The 17492-nt window shown below is 38.0% G+C and overlaps 1 protein-coding gene across 6 annotated transcripts in view; it reads left to right on the top strand.

The window, feature by feature from the left end:
* The window catches only part of MTMR9 (myotubularin related protein 9), a 131393-nt gene that overhangs the window by 68012 nt on the left and 45889 nt on the right, over positions 1-17492 (top strand). For all 6 annotated transcript variants that reach the window (XM_003412449.4, XM_023550962.2, XM_064272621.1 and 3 more), the window contains one exon: positions 10062-10187. In XM_003412449.4, coding sequence (XP_003412497.1) covers positions 10062-10187 — 126 coding nt within the window. The remainder of the gene's footprint in view (positions 1-10061; positions 10188-17492) is intronic.

The following is a 17492-nucleotide window of genomic DNA, read 5'->3' as shown; positions in this document are numbered from 1 at the left end:
TACTTAGTGACATCATTTACCTTGGTCAGTGTGCGCTTCACCCACCTTTGGTGTTACCTTTCGCTTCAGCAAAAATAAGTGTCTACTATCTAAAGAATGATTCCCCTTCTCCCCCTGATCCCTGGTAACCACCAATGAACACTGGTTTCTGTATGTATACCTGTTTTTGTCTTTTTATAAAAGTGAAATCATACAATATATTTGTCCTTTTCTGATTGATTTATTTCACTCAGCATAATGTCCTCCAGAGTCATACATGTTGTAAGATGTTTCATGTACTCTTCATTATTCGTCGTGGTTGCATAGCATTCCATTGTGTGTATGTACCATATTCTTTTTATCCATTTGTCCGTTGATGGATACTTAGGTTGTTTCTAACATTTTGCAGTTCTTTCTCTTTCTTATTGCTCTGGCTAGGACTTCATTGTAATAGCTTTAATATAACCACAAAAGGGTATACATGAAGAGATGCACAGGTGAGGTCTGGGATGGATTTTGACCTAAAGCTTCATGCCCCAGTGATACACAGTGCTTCAACGTGCATCATCAATTTAGAAGCTTGAAGAAACTTCTGTGTCCAGGACCTTTTTTTGGCTTGCCTGCATAGTCGTGATTGGGGTCTCATACCATAGTCATGATCAATTGAATCAATTAATATGCATGATTTAATTGCATCATTTCCCCTCACTTTCTGAAGTTGGCTGACCAGGTATGGTTTTTCGGCTCCCATTTATTTGCACATGTTTGAGTGTCAGCTGACTGTTTTAGAAAATAAAGGTACTTTGACTGTTGGAGAAATTCCAGGGGCTGTCTTTCAGGAATCAAAGACAAAGGCGATAGGGGACATCTACATCAGTTGGCATAACATAGTACACAAAAATAATGTTCTACATCCTACTTTGATGAGTAACATCTGGGATCTTAAAAGTTTGTGAACAGCTGAGATACAACTAGTGGTCTCTTCTTGTCCAGAGTAAAGAAGAGTGAAGAAAAACAAAGACTCAAGGGAGCAATTAGTCCAAAGGACTAATGAACCACATGCACCACAGCCTACATGACCCTGAGACCAGAATAAATAGATGGTGCCTGGCTACCAGTACCAACTGCTCTGACTGTGATCATAATGGAGAGTCATGGACAGAGCAGGAGAAAAATATAGAACAAAAAAGTCAAATTCATATAAAAAGACCAGACTTACTGGCCTGATAAGAGACTGGAGGAATGATCCCCCAGTGCTATGGCTTTTAGACACCCTATTGATTTGGAACTGCAGCCATTCCTGGAAACCACCTTCCAGCCACGCAGTGGACCCATCCAAACCAAACCTATTGCCATCGAGTTGATTACGACTCATAGACATGCCTATAAAATAAGCAATAACACCCAGGAAGAAAGTGCTCCGTATAACAAACAGTTATACAAGACCCAAGTGCAACATTTGCCAGAAAGTAAAGACGAGAAGGCAGGAAGGGGTAGGAAAACCAGATGAAGGGAAATGGGGAACCCAGGGCGGAAATGGGGAACCCAGGACGGAAATGGAGAGAGTGTTGACACAGTGTGGGGATTGCAACTAATGTTATAGAACACTTTGTGTACAATTTGTTGAATGGTAAACTGATTTGCTGTGTAAACTTTCATCTAAAACACAATAAAATGTTAAAAAAAAAGACAAAGGCCAAATCAAGTTCTTTGTATCACAACACTCACTTTTTAAATTATTTGATTTTAAATCACTGCCATTAAATTGTAGCACTTAACTGTATATTTTCCAAATAATTACAGAGACACGCTGAGTTTTTAATTCTGTTTTGCCATAACTGATTACAGGCAGTCCTCAGATTACAGACAAGGTCGTAATTGCATTAAAATCAAATTTGTAAGTTGGTAGCAGTGCGTACCCTTCTTGTTTGGTCTTAACCTAGTGCAAGAAAGGCTCAAAGCCTTTTCAGTGGTTTAAAAGTTGCACATGCAGCAACTGAAGGTGACTGTGATGAATTTGTTAGGAGTAGGACTTAGCTCAGTAGTTTCAAAGAGAGAGCAAATTTACATAAGATTAAAAGGGCAAGTACTAGTTGTCAGTAAGTGGGACATTCATAACCTGGAGACTGCCTGTAATCTGGGCTTTATGTCCAAAAATGCTATCAGTTTAGATATTAAAATGGGGCAGAAAAACCTTAAAAATCTGTAACTAGGATTTTGTTTTTTGTGCCTTAGGGGAAAGTTTATGGAGCAAATCAGTTTCTCATTAAACAGTTAATAGACAAATTGTTTTGTGACATTGGTTGCCAGCCGTGCCATGTGTTAACACTCTCCCTTTCATGACCTCTTGTTCCCTATTTGGATTTTGTTTTTAAAATGAGAATAGACAAATAGAGGAACAACTAACTAAATAAATAAATAACGTAACATTTTTCTTTCTGCCTTTGCTAATTTTTTTAAAATTGTGATTTAGGTGAAAGCTTACATAGCAAATTAAACTTTAAACAGTTAATACAAAAATTGTTTTGTGATCTTGGTTGCCAGCCCTGCCATGTGTCAACACTGCTCCCTTCTCCACCCCAGTTTCCCTGTTTCCATTCGTACAGTTTCCTGTCCTTTCCTGCCTTTTCATCTTTGCTTTTGGGCCGGTGTGCCCCTTAGTCTCGTATATATGATTGAACTATGAAGCACATCCTTCATGTGTGTTATTGTTGGCCCCATAGGCCTGTCTAATCTTTGACTGTTGGGTGAACCTCAGGAGTGACTTCAGTACTGAGTTAAGAGGGTATCTGGGGGCCATCCTCTCAGAGTTTCTCCAGTCTCTTTCAGACCAGGAAGCCTGGTCTTTTGTGTGTGTGTGAATTTGATTTTTGTTTTATATTTTTCTCCCACTCTATCTGGGAACCCTCTATTGTGATCCTTGCCAGAGCATTTAGTGGTGGTAACCGGGCACCATCTGGTTGTTCTAGGCTCAATCTAGTGGAGGTTGTGGTAGTTGTGGTCCATTAGTCCTTTGGACTGATCTTTCATTTGTGTCTTTGGTCTTTATTCTCCTTTGCTCCAGCTGGCATGGGACCAGTAGATATATCTTAAATGGCTGCTTGCGGGCTTTTAAGATCCCAGTTGCTACTCACCGCAGTCTAACGTAGAACATTTTCTTTATAAACTGTTATGCCAGTTGAGCTAGATGTCCCCTGAGACCATGGTCCGCAGCCCTCAGCCCGGTAGCCCAGTCTCTCAGAGTGTTGAGATGTGTGTGTGAAGCCTCTATGGCTTTGCCCTGATCAAGTTGTGCTGACTTCCCCAGTATTGTGTACTGTCTTACCCTTCACCCAATTCACGACTAGTTAGAGTTTTTGCCTCCCCACCCCTCCCCTCCCTGGTAACCCTCAAAGATTGTTTCTTTCTGGGTGGAAACATTTCATGTGTTTTTATAATAGTGGTGTCATACAGTATTTGTCCTTCTGTGCTTGACTTATTTCATTCAGCATAATTGCCCTCCAGATTCATCCATGTTGTTAGATGTTTTGCAGATTCATCATTGTTCTTTATTGTTGCATGGTACTCCATTGTGTATATGTACCATAATTTGTTTATCCATTCATCTGTTGTTTCCATCTTTTTGCTATTGTGAATAGTGCTGCAGTGAACATGGGTTGTGTGTGTCTATTCGTGTGGTGGCTCTTATTTCACTAGGATATATTCTTAGGAGTGGGATTCCTGGATCATATGGTATTTCTATTTCTAGCTTTTTAAGGAAGTGCCATATCGTTTTCTAAAACGGTTGTATCACTTTGCATTCCCATTACAGTGCATAAGAGTTCCAATCACCCTGCAACTTCTCCAACAGTTGTTATCTTCTGTTTTTTTGATTTGTGCCAGTAATGTTGGAATGAGATGGTATCTCATTGTCTTAGTCATCTAGTACTGCCATAACAGAAATACCACAAGTGGATGGCTTTAGCAAAGAGAAATTTATTCTTTCACAGTCTACTAGGTTACAAGTCCAAATTCAGGGCATCGGCTCCAGGGGAAGGCTTTCTGTCTCTCAGCTCTGGAGGAAGGTCCTTGTCCTCAATCTTCCCCTGGTCAAGGGGTTTATCAGACACAGGAACCCCATGTCCAAAGGACACTCTCTGCTTCTGGTGCTGCTTTCTTGGTGGTTTGAGGTCCCCAACTCTCTGCTGCTTCCCTTTCTTTTTATCTCTTGAGAGATAAAGGGTAGTACAGGCCACACCTCAGGGAAACTCCCTTTCAGGATCAGGGAGGTGACCTGAGTAAGGGTGGTGTTACAATCCCACCCTAACCCTCTCAACATAAAATTACAGTCACAAAATGGAGGACAACCACACAATACTGGGAATCATGGCCTAACCAAGTTGATAGACACATTTCTGGGGGGACATAATTCAATCCATGACACTCGTTGCAGTTTTGATTTGCATTTCTCTAATGGCTAATGATCACGAGCATTTCCTCATGTGTCTGTTAGCTACCTGAATGTTTTCTTTGGTGAAGTGTTTGTTCTTAATCTTTTGCCTATTTTTTAATTGGATTAGTATTGCCACTTCTGCTTCTTTTTGGTTGCTTGATGTATTTTTTCCATCCTTTGATTTCTAATATATTTGTATCTTTTGTCTGAGGTATGTCTCTTGTAGACAGCATATTGATGGGTTATTTTTTTAATCCATTCTGTCACATTCTATTGGTGCATTTAGGTCATTTACATTCAGTGTGATTATTGATAAGTGTGATTTTATTGCTGTCATTTTGTAGTGCTTTTTTTCTTGTGGTACTGAGGTTTTCTTTGTTCCTTTTACTCTCCTGTGCTGAGTTCCTTTTTTTATGAATTTTTTTTCATTTCTTTTGTTATTGTAGATTTTGTGTGTGCTGAGACTTTGTTTTTCTTCCTTATTTTGATGAGTAGGTTTGTTAACTTTCTTTGCGGTTACCTTGAAATTTACCCTTATCTTCCTAAGATTGAATCAGTCTTTTATTATTTGATATCACCTTCACTTCCTCTACATTTTAAATTTCTATATCTACACCATGTATCCTCCCTCTTATTGTTCTAACATTGTCATCATTTACAGACTGACATCTCTAGTTCCATGTTTTGAATCTTTTAGTTTTGTTTTACCCTTGAGAGTTCATTACCTAGGTCAGTATTTGGCTTATATTGACCTGTGTTCTAAATTTCAGTTGTTGCCTGATGTTCTTGGTTCTGTAATCAAAGGACTCCTTTAATAATTCTTCTAAGTTTGGTTTGGTTTTTACAAATTCCCTTAATTTCTGTTTATCTGGAAATGTCCTAATTTCACCATCATATTTTAGAGAGAGTTTTGCAGGCTATACTATTCTTGGTTGGTAATTTTTCTCTTTCGGGGTTTTATATATATCCTTCCATTGCCTTCTTGCCAGCGTGGTTTTTGCCAAGTAATCAGAGCTAGTCTTATTGTTTCCCCTTTGTAGGTGTCTCTTCGTTTTTCTTGAGCTGCTTTTAGGATTCTTTTTTTGCCTTTGTCTTTGATGAGTGTGATTATGATATGTCTTGGTGACTTTGTTTTGGGGTCTATCCTATGTGGAGTTCTTTGAGCTTCTTGCATAGTCAGCTTTTCTTCTTTCATGATATTAGAGAAGTCTTCTGTCAGCAAATCTTCAATGATCCTCTCTGTGTTTTCCATTTCCTCCCTGTTCTGGATCTTCAGTCACGGCAAATTTTTGCTCTTGGTTGTATTCCACATAGTTCTTAGGTTTTTTTATTCTTCTTCATTGTTTTCTTTGAGTTTCCCTCAGACAAAGTGGCACCCATATATTTGTGTTCAGTTTTACTGATTCTATGTTTCATGTTTCAAATTCGCTCCTAAAACCTTCTATTTTGTTTTCCATTTCTGAAATTTTGTTGTTTATCTTTTGGATTTCTAATTGGTGTTTATGTATGATTTCTAATTTATTTTGACATTTTCTTCTTGTATTATTTTCTTGAAATCTTCTATTACTTTGTCTGTGTATTCCTTGGCTATGTTTTGGTTGGTCTTGTCTGTGTTTACCGTGATTTTGTCTGCATTTTCCTTGCTCTCTTTCCTAATCTCTTAGAAAGCCCTGAATATTAGGCTTTTGAATTCCCTAATGGGTAGTTCCAGTGCCTTTTTTTCTGTTGGAAGGTCAGCTGGTGCTTTATTCTGGTTGCTTACTGGAGCCAACTTGTCCTTTTTTGTGTGTGTGTGTGTTTCAGTGTTGTCTGCTGTTTCTGAGACATTCAGGTATTGTTTATTTATTGATGAAGATTTGTTTGTTTTATCCTACTTTTTCTCTTGGTTATGTCTGGGTGGGTGGGGCAGGCATGCTTTGTTGCTTGCTTGCCTGTGGGCACAATAGTTCTCACCACCTCTCCTGGTGTACAGGGCCAGTCGTTCAGCTATGGTGCCCCAGAGTGATAGGGGTTGTAGGAGTGTGCTCCTGTGGTCACTGGGTGAGAAAGTCTGTGCTTCTCCTTGAGTTGCAGCCAGCAAATGTGGTCTTAAACTTAGTCTTTTGTGCGTCTGTGCCGTATCTCTATCTCCTGTTGAGAATTCCACGGAGGTGTCTTTCTGTGTGCGTTGTTCACTGTATTCCAAGATGGCAACACTGAGTCATGTCTTTTGATCAGGAACCTCAACCGTGTATCTCTATCCCTTCTCTGTTTTCTGTCAGTGTAGTCTTCTCAGTAACTTCCACTCTAATACCTCATTTCTTCATTTAAGGCTCAGGGTTCTAGGATTGATGTCTGTATCTGTTTTATTTGGTATTTGGGGGGTTTGTTGCTGTGGGATGGCTTAGTGTGTTTGACTAGGTCACCATCTTAGCTCTGCCTCCTGCCTTTGCTAAATTTTACTGAAGAAATGAGAAGATGAACTGAACTGTTTGTCTTACACATACATCTGTCATTTGGAAGTAACAAGTAATGTTGATTTGGCTTAGTTTGCTAACATGAATGAGAAACTCATTTATAGCTTCTGGTCTGCTAAATTGAGAAAAATGTCCTACTATTTGGGCAGAGTAATGCTAGTGACCCTTTTCAGTTGAGTACGCATGTTTTCCCTCCGTTGTACATTGGATTTTCACAGATCAGTCTATGTTTTTCTTCTTGTCTCTTTTGTAACCTGTGGTTTGTAAGATGTCTGGCCTGGGTGTTAGAGGTGGTATCTGTGGTGAAGCACCAAAGCAAAACCAAACCGCTTGCCGTCAAGCCGATTCCACCTTACAGTGATGAAGAACAGGGGAAAGCATATTATCCCATTTGCTGATTGCATTTACTTAGCTTCAGGAGTATCTTACACTAATCAATTGTTCAATTAGCTATATATATTATATAAAGCTCTTTAGAAACCAACTTATTACATAGAAGTCCTTAGACCTGAAAAAAAAGCTGTAGAATTATGAGACCATCCTCATAATTTCATGTCAGAAAAGCAAATGCCCTATTGAATGTTTTCATAGCACAGTGAATACAAATAGAGAACTTGGTTTCTGGCCTTTTCCTGGTATTCAGTCCCACCTCACCCTCCTGCTTCCCCTACCTGTATATACTTTGAAATGGTTTTAGAAGTAAGTAATTGGATTTTTCATATAGAAGCGCAGATTTTCCAATAGGCAAGGTAAGTGTGGCACTTACACCCTTACCAGATCATCTTTAGTAAACAATTTCACATGGGTTTTACCACATCAAAGACATAGTAAAACCCACGTGAAATTTGAAATTGTACACTACAGACTAGTAAGCATAAGGAAGCCAGTGCTTACCTTGCTTTTTGGATCATCTGCCCTGTCAGGAATAGTAAATTTGAAAAGAAGCTTTGATTCTGTAGGGAGATGCTGTGGCGTTGAGAGAGAGACAGATCCCAATCATACCTAGAAGCAAAATCTTGGATGTGGTGAAGAAATGTGAAATTGTTCACTACAAATGATCTGGTAAGCAAGGTAAGCACCACGCTTACCTTGCCTATTGGATAATCTGCCCCTACTTATATAGTATGAGGAGCCCTGGTGGCACAGTGGTTTAAGCGCTCAGCCACTAACTGAAAGATTGGTAGTTCGAACCCACCAGGCATTCTGTGGGAGAAAGATGTGGCAGTCTGCTTCCGTAAAGATAACAACCTTAGAAACCTTACGGGACAGTTTTACTCTGTCCTATAGGGTTGCCATGAGTCGGAATCAACTCAACAACAGTGCACTTGGTCTCGTAGCATAGTAAAGTTAATCTTTGTCATCAAGAATCCATATACCCAAATATATTTGGCTGCCACAAATAGAATCCCTTTGGAAGAATACTGGGCAAGTCCTCAGTTTTCTAAATTGTGTTAGGAAAACTGATGAAGCTTTTTCTGCACAGCCTAAACTGCCTTTTGAAGTTGCAATGCTTTCAGTTCTTTCAGCATTAAAAGGTTAAAAGAAAATGACTTATCTCTACTGACATTATCATGAGAAGTTGAAATGGTAGTTCCTATTGCTTGCCAGAGTGGTTGCTGCCTTGCACTTAAGATAATGCTTCTACTGACTGATGGCAGCTCTACCGTTCCTGCTTCTGTTTGATGTGATTGGCAGCTGAAATCAATATGGAAATGGATAATGGATGCTGTGCTAATGCTCTAGTTTTCCATATTTCCTGTTTTATAAACTTCGGGGGAAGTCTTCATGACATACGAACAGATAAAAAAATAACTTGGGATGGAGATTTTTTTGTTAAACTGTAGAACTACATGTCCAATCTATCGTGCAGTAAGTTGTGGGCCCAGTCCTTCTGTGAAACTAACCCTATGGTGAACTACAAAGACCGTTGCTATTGAGTCAATTTCTGTAGGACTGCCCCATGAGGTTTCTGAGGAACAGCTGTTGGATTTGAACTGTTGACTTTGGTTAGCAGCCTAGCTCTTAACCACTGTGCTGTCAGTGCTCTGAACTACAGAGTAGCTTCATTATGAGAGTTTTAAGTATACAGTACTTAGAATTTTCCTCCCCACCTCTAATTAGCATAATATTACCTTCCATCTCAATATTATGGAATATCTCCATAATTAATGCAGTTTAAATTATGCAGATTGATTTTGGTGGCCTTATTCCCAGCCAGAGAAATGCTTTCTGTAATCCCCCTGCCAGAAGGATGAATCTGCGAGGTGATGGAGGATGTTCTGTCTCTCTGCTCCTCCCATCTAGTCAGGTTTTTCTGGTATTGTCTCCCAGAATTCAAGTGCTACAGAGGAATATAGTCTCATTTTGGGACCATAGAGTTACTGCCCTAGTTTGAGGATGGGTCAGCGTAATATAATATGATGATACATGACCAAATGGCTTATTGCTATACAGAGGAAAGAAATGAGTATTAATGGAATTTCTACATATGTGGTCCATATAATAGCTATTTGTTTTTAGAGTTTATTATATGCCAGGCACTGTTCTAAGCCTGCTATGTATGTTACCTTTCTTAACTACCCAACAACCCTGTGAGTTAGGAACTGTTTTTCTCTCATTTTACAGTTGAGGAAATTGAGGCATAAAGTAGTTAAATTACTTAACCACTATTATGCAGTTAGGATTTAGAATTTGAGTCTGGCAGTCTAAACTATATTACTTTTTTTATTGTTGAAACAGACACTGATTTTAAATAATTTGCATACATTTATATAGCTAAAAACTGGGTTTTGAGTGAAGGCCTTACTGACTGCCCAAAAACTGGATCTTTTTATTAAAAAAAAAAAAACTGGATCTTTTTATTAGATGTTATTAAATGGTTTCAAGAAGGAGTTATTCCATTTTTCTCCTAGAATAGGTGTGCACCACATTTTTTCATACTTTTGTTCATTCAGCAAATAATTACTGAATGTACGTTACATGCCAGGTACCTTTTTAGACATGGGAAACAAGGAAGTTCGCTTCAAATAAGACTATAATTGTATCTGATGATAAATAAAATGTTACAGAAATATACTGGGTGCCTGTCATTGTTACAACATATTTGTTTAATACCAATTTGTCAGTTAAAAATTGTTTTGTTCGTATGGTGATATGTTCCTTTTTGCTTTACTTATTTTCTTTTTACTCCCTAGGCCTTGTCTACTCTGGACTCCATCACTCTGATGTACCCTTTCTTTTACCGGCCCATGTTTGATGTGATAGAAGATGGTTGGCATTCCTTCCTTCCTGAGCAAGAGTTTGAACTGTACTCTTCAGCTGTGAGTTAGCTTTTGAGAACTATGGGTATTGAGAAATATCTAGCACCTTATTTTAGTTGTGAAAATGATCACTTCCTTTTGAAGAGTATCCATGCCTAAAAAAAGTATATATTGACCGTTACTGCTGCTGCCTCTGTTACTTAGCAGATAAGGTCACCATAAGGTGAAATTGACTCAATAGCAACTGGTTTGGTTTGTTTAGGGTTTTTTTTTTTTTTTTAGTTAAATTTGTTCTCAGTGCTGCTGCTCAAATGATTTTATTGCAATGGATTTACTTTTTTTTGAAAAATGACATTGATAAAGCATTAAGATTTGAGTAAAGATAGTCCTGGTATGCTATGAGTTAATTGTTTGGTGCTTTAAAAGTGTCTCCATAGAGACAACTTTATATGTAGTAATTAGGTTCTGAGACTGTCCAAAGCCCATTTAACCCACTGTGTACCTAAGATAGTACTAAAGAACTATCTACTACATTTGTTTCTATGGTATAATTTTTGGGTTTTCTTTCTCATTCTTTACCATTTTAATTCTTCCATCCTACTCTGTAAATGGGTATGGAGGGAATCAAGAAGTAGTGGCTAGGATACTATGTGATTCAAATAGAAAAGGTGTCCACAGCAGCAAAGTGAAAAAGGAAAGGGAATTTTACCTTCTCATATGTGGGGCATATTTTGGAGAGGAGTCAAAACTTAAAGGAAGCAAATGACAGATTGAATTTCCTGTTTTAGGGATTTTGTCTTGAGGTCAGCCACAGTTGTGGCAGTGGTGGTACACAAGAGATAAAATTTCAATAGAAAATTTACATTCTGTCTGGTAGGAACAACAAGGTAAAGGATCCTGGGACAACCAGAGACACAGGAACCCCAGAAAAGAGAGAGCCAAAGAAGGATGTCTTAGTTTCTTAGTGCTCCTGTAACAAATACCATAAGTGGGTGGCTTTAACAAAGAAAAACTTATTTTCTCACAGGTTAGGAGGCTAGAAGTCAGAATTCAGGATGCTAGCTCTAGGGGAAGGCTCTCACTCTTTTTGCTCTGAGGGAAAATCCTTGTCTCACCTCCTCTGACATACTTCTCAGTATTCCTCGGAGGGGAGGTCTCCATGTATCATTTATCTTTCCCATTTGTGCTTGTTTGCTTCTGTGTGTAGTCTGTTCCTTTTCTATCTCAAAAGTGATTGGCTTAAGACACATATCATAGTTATCTAGTGCTGCAGAAATACCATAAATGGGTGGCTTTAACAAATAGACATTTATTTTCTCACAGTTTAGGAGGCCACAAGTCTGAATTCAGGCTGCCAGCTCTAGGGGAAGGCTTTCTTTCTCTGTCAGCTCTGGAGGAAGGTCCTTGTTTTTTCAGCTTCTGCTTCTTGGTTTCTCAGAGATATTCTTATGTCTTGGCATTTGTCATAGCCCATCTCATGCTCTGATCCTTTGTTTAATCTCTTTTATATCAAAAAAGAGAATGACTCAAGATATACCCTACACTAACCCTGCCTCATTAGCATAACAGACAACCCATTTCCAAATAGAATTATAACCAGAGACATAGAGGTTAGGATTTTCAGCACATATTTTGGGGGGGTATAATTCAATTCCTAACAGCTACACAAACGTGGCTCCATTAATAATAATAATAATAACAACAAAATCCCTATTCCCAAATGGAGTCCCTTCTACATGTATAGGTGTTAGGATTCTAACACATATTTTGGGAGACACAAGTCAACCCATAACAAAGGGAAACCCTAGATTCTGTATATGAAGTGCTCAAACCTTTGGCTGATTCTTGAACAATGTTTGCATGGGGCAGACTGAAAGCAATCTGAACTAAGATCTGAGTTGCTGCTATCAGAGGTGTTAACAGAGTTTACAGTTGAAGTCTAACCAAGTTAATTGTTTATAAAAACAAAAAAAATTAACTCTCTTCAGAGGAGTATATCAGTCAAAATGACTTTAAGGCAAAAATAATTAATGGTAGAGAAGGCTATTATTATATCACGATAAAACATTTAGTACTCTAGAGGGTATAACATTCTTAAATGTACATACCCTCAATAACATAGCTTTGATATATAGAAAGCAAAAATATATAAAACTGTATGAATTGATAAATTTACCATATTTGTGGGCAATTAAAAAACTTCTGTCAGTAATTAAAAACAGACAAAAATAATCAGAAGGTTCTTAACTATTTAAACAATACAATTAATCAACCAGAAATAACCCTATGCTCAACAATTTGAAAATATCCTTTTATTATTATATTTAATCATGGACAGAACATTTAGGAAAATAGACTTAACGTATTATGCAAGTCTCAATAAATTTCAAGCAATTACTATCCCTAAGTGTAGGCAGGTGTTAGGAGGATGGACTTTGGACTAGGTTGCATGGTTTGAATCAGGGCTCCACCACTTACTATGTGATCTAGGGCAAGTTAACATTTCTATCCCTCCGTTTCTTCATTTGTAATTTGAGGATGATAATAATAGCAACCTTATGCGGTTATGGTGAGAATTGAGTAAGTTATTTCTTGGAAACCCATGAGAACAGTACATGGCAAATTGTAAACTTGACAAATAGTACATGACAAATAGCATAAGCTTACTAGCCATAAGCTTATACTATTTTTAAGTGTTTTTTATTATTATTGCTGTTAGTTTTTTTTATCATTATTTTCTGACCTCACAGCAATTAAGTTAGAATTCATTAACAAAAAGAACTTAAAAATAAACTTCATATATTTAGAAATTTAAAAATATACTTCAGAGATGGAATCATAATGGAAATTAAGAAAATACTTTGATCTGAACAATTATGAAAATACTAAATGTCAAAACTTTTAGGATATAGTTAAAAACTGTGTTCAGAAAGGAATTTGTAAGCATGAATATATACATAAACATAAATACATGTAATCACAAATGTGTATATATTCATGATTATGTATATTATATGATATAGTCAAATAATGACTGGAGATTAATGAACCAAGCACCCAATCTAAGAGACTAGAACAGGAATATCAAAATAAACACAGTGTAAGTAGAAAGAAAGAAATACTAAAGATAACAGCAGGAGTTAATAAACAAGAAAACAGATACGTAGTAGATCAGATAAAGCCAACTTGACCAACCTCTGGCAAGACTAATTGAAAAATAAAAGAAGCAAGTAATATTCTGAATGAAAATGGGGACACAACTAATAGATCCAGCAGAAATAAAAATAATAATAATTAAATATTATGAACAACTTTATACCACTCAATTTGAAAGCTTCAAAATAGACAAATTCTTAGAAAAAAATGTATCCTCAAAATTGATTTAAAATTAAATAGAAAACCTGGACAATCTTATAGCCATTAAAGAATAAGTGTTCCATAAAGAAAACATCAAGCTTAAGTGAGTTTTCCAGAAGAGTTCAATGAAACCTTCAAGAAGCATAATTTCAATCTTATGTAATTTCTTTGAGCCATTATAAAAAAGAGGACATTCTCTCCAGCTCCTTCTGTGAGGTCAGTGTAACTTTAAAAACCAAAACCGTACAAATTTAAGTGAAAAATTACTGGCCTTCCTTACTTGCAAACATAAATTTAGAAAATTCTAAACAACCAAATCCAGAAGTACATAAAAAAAGATAATATTACTTAACCAAGTTGGGATTATCCTAGAAATGCAGAGGTGGCTTAGCATTAGAAGATCAGTAAAGATAAGTTAGCATTTATAAAATTAAACTTTTATTTTTTATAAAAGCTCTTTGCATAATGGATTAGAAGGGAACTTCTTTAATTTCATAAAGAGTATTTACCAAAAATATATAACAGCTTTGTATATGTCTACCATTCCCATTAAGCTCAAGAGTAAGACAAGGATACTCACTATCATTACTCCTATTCTTGATTGTACTAAAGGTCCTAGCTAGCTCGATAAGACAGAAAGAAAAGTAAAGGTATAAAGAAGAAAAATTGCCATTATTTATTGATTAAATGCTCATTTACATAGAAAACTGAAAGAATTTTGAGATTTTCGGCATTTCTCTAAACCAATCACAATTTTGGAGTGATACAGTTAAAATGTAACCAAAAAATATAAGGTTCCAGGAATATAGCTAAGAAAAGATAATCAGGATCTTTATTCAGATAATTATAAGACTTCATACAAAAAAAAAAAAATTAAAGCTTAAGTAAGTGGAGAGAGACTATATTCCTGGATAAGGAGATGGAACATTGTAAAGATGTAATTTTCTCCTAATTGATCTATAGATCAACCTTATTAAACCTTATTAAATTCCCAGTGGATTTTTTTCATGGAATTTAATAAGAGTTACATGGAAGAACAAAAAGAGGGAGGGAGGAACTTAGCCTAGTAGATATCAAGCTTACTTTAAAAGCTATGATAGTTACTACACATAAACCAATGGAACAGAATAGAGTCCTATACATGTGGAAAGGAGCCCTGGTTGCACAGTGGTTAAATGCTCAGCTACTAACGGAAAGGTCAGTGGTTTCAACTCACCAGCCACTCCAGTGGAGAAGGATGTGGCAATTTGCTTCCATAAAGATTACAGGCTTGGAAATCCTATGAGGCAGGTCTACTCTGTCCTATAGGGTTACTATGAGTTGCAGTAAACACGACAGGAATGGGTTTGATTTGGGGTTATACATATGGAAATATATGTAAGACAGAAGTAACACTGCATGTCAATGAAGAATCATAAATCATGATTCTCCAGAATAGGCAATCAATAAATAAGACTTTATAGTGAAAAAAAATCAAGAAGTAACAGTGTATCATCTTATTTAGAATATTGGCATTTAACAAACAAAAAGCAAGAGTTGAAAATGGTTGCCTCTGGGGAAAGGCAATTGGGATGGGTAAGCAGGAAACAGGGAACTATCTTTTTTTTGTAATCAGTCTTTTAAAAACTATCTACTTAAATTGTTAACATGAATAACTTTGAAAAGTGAAACTTTTTAAATTAAGAAATATTATATTTTATGAAACTTTTTTTTTGTGTACTCTTGTCTTATGGTGCATCTAACTAACATCAGTTATCCTGCTAGTATTACACAACCCATAGGTACCACTCATCTGTCAGTTTGTTGTACTGTGGTGGCTCACATGTTGCTGTGATGCTAGAAGCCAAGCCATTGGTATTTCAAATACCAGCAGGGTCACCTTTGGTGGACAGATTTCAGCAGAGCTTCTAGACTAAGGCAGACTAGGAAGAAGGACCAGAGGGCCTACTTCTGAAAAAATTGGCCAGTGAAAACCTTGTGAATAGCAGTGGAACATTGTTTGATATAGTGCCGGAAGTTGAGCCCTCAGGTCAAAAGGCACTCAAAATACTACTGAGGAAGAGGTGCTACCTCAAACTGGAGTCAACCTTAATGACGTCAATGGAATAAAGCCTTTGGGGCCTTCATCTGCTGATGTGCCATGACACAAAATGCGAAGAAATAGCTGCAAGCATCCATTAATAATCAGAGCACAGAATTTAGGAAGTATCAATCTAGGAAAATTGGAAGTTGTCAAAAGTGAAATGGAATGCGTAAATATCGATATCCTAGGCATTAGTGAGCTGAAATGAACTGCCATTGGCCATTTTGAATCAGACAATCATATGGTCTACTGTGCTGGGAATGACAAATTGAAGAGGAATGTCATCGCATTCATCATCAAAAAGAATATTTCAAAATCTGTCCTGAGGTACGGCACTGTCAGTGAGAGGATAATATCCATACGCTACAAGAAAGACCAGTTAATACAGCTGTTATTCAAATTTACACACCAAGCACTAAGGCCAAAAATGAAGAAATTGAAGGTGTTTACCAACTCTGCTATCTGATACTGATCAAACATACAATCAAGATGCATTGATAATTACTGGTGTTTGGAATGCAAAAGATGGAAACAAGAAGGATCAGTAGTTGAAAAATATGGCTTTGGTGATCGAAACGATGCCAGAGGATTGCATGATAGAATTTTGTAAGACCAATGACTTCTTTACTGCAAACACCTTTTTTCAGGGGGGCCCAAGACGGTGGAATAGTCAGATGTTTCCAGTGGTACCTATTGCAACAAAGACCTGAATAGACAAGTGAATTGATTATATATGACAATCTCAGAGCCCTGAACATTAAAGGCAAAGTTGAGGAATCAAACTAAGTGGCAGGGGGAGGGAGGGAGAGACGGTTCAGAAGCAGCGAGGAGTTTCCAGACCTGACCTGTCAGGAACTGGCACCCGCAGGCTGAATCTGCAAGCGTGAGCATGGTGAGGCAAACAGTGGCATTTGGGACGCATTTTCCACATCGGGAGAGACCGAGTGGCGGAGAGTTCGCTGACACCTACAGAATCAATGAAAAGTGGCACTCTCAGCAAAAGGTAAGTACTTGTATCTGATCTACCACATGGACCAAAAAACACCCCTTTGGAAAAAACTCTCTCCCATTTCACTGACCGCTCCCTGCTCTGCATCAAGTCCCAAGCTGGTTTCAGCGATAGCTGCTTTTGCTGGACTGGAAGTAGGACCTCTTGTGCACCCTGAGCCATCCTCCCAGCATTGGAGAAGGAACAAATTAACAGACAGGGAAAAAATAATCCGCCAGCTCCACTAAGCTGGGAGCTCAGGGAAGAAATAGCTCCTATGCCTAGACATAGGCATAAGTGGTCCATGGACTTTGAATGGCTTTCACCCCTGCATAGACCTGTGTGGGCCCATTTCAACAGTGTTGGCCCTCATAGCACAGTACAACAGGGTATATACCTGAAGTCTAACTTCAACTGTTTCAGCAGTATGGTGGAGAGGCAGGTCCCCACCTACCCACATCAGGGACCTGAGGAATGGTGGCTTCACCTGCACCACCGACCCACCCTCAACAGGGATCCAAGGATAAGTGGTGTGTCCCAGTTCTTACAGCCAACAGCATTGGGTGCCTGTAGTCCGGCTGCAAAACTCACCCACCTAGATGCCCTAGGAAACAGGGACACGCTTTCTTCACAGACACTCAGAGGCAGTTGTCAGTCCCCTGCCTTGGTTCAGCACATGACCCCCAACTGCAGTCAGATACCTGTGCCTATGCCTATCTATTACCCCAGCTTGTATAAGACTGTAGGTGAGAGCCTGCATCACACACTTGGTGGCTGACTACCTGGACACCTGAGCTAAATCCATACAAGGAAAGTAAACTGACTCCTGGGCTCATATACCTAGTAACAGCTCTAAGCACCTGGTGACAGGACATTAGAGCTTCAAAGGTGCCAGTAATCAAACTAGCTCACTCAAACAGCTATTTGGGCATATCAA

Source organism: Loxodonta africana, chromosome 19 (assembly GCF_030014295.1).
Source record: "Loxodonta africana isolate mLoxAfr1 chromosome 19, mLoxAfr1.hap2, whole genome shotgun sequence".
Taxonomy (NCBI): domain Eukaryota; kingdom Metazoa; phylum Chordata; class Mammalia; order Proboscidea; family Elephantidae; genus Loxodonta; species Loxodonta africana.
Note: the sequence above shows the minus strand (reverse complement) of the source record. Positions and strands in the feature narration are given on the sequence as shown.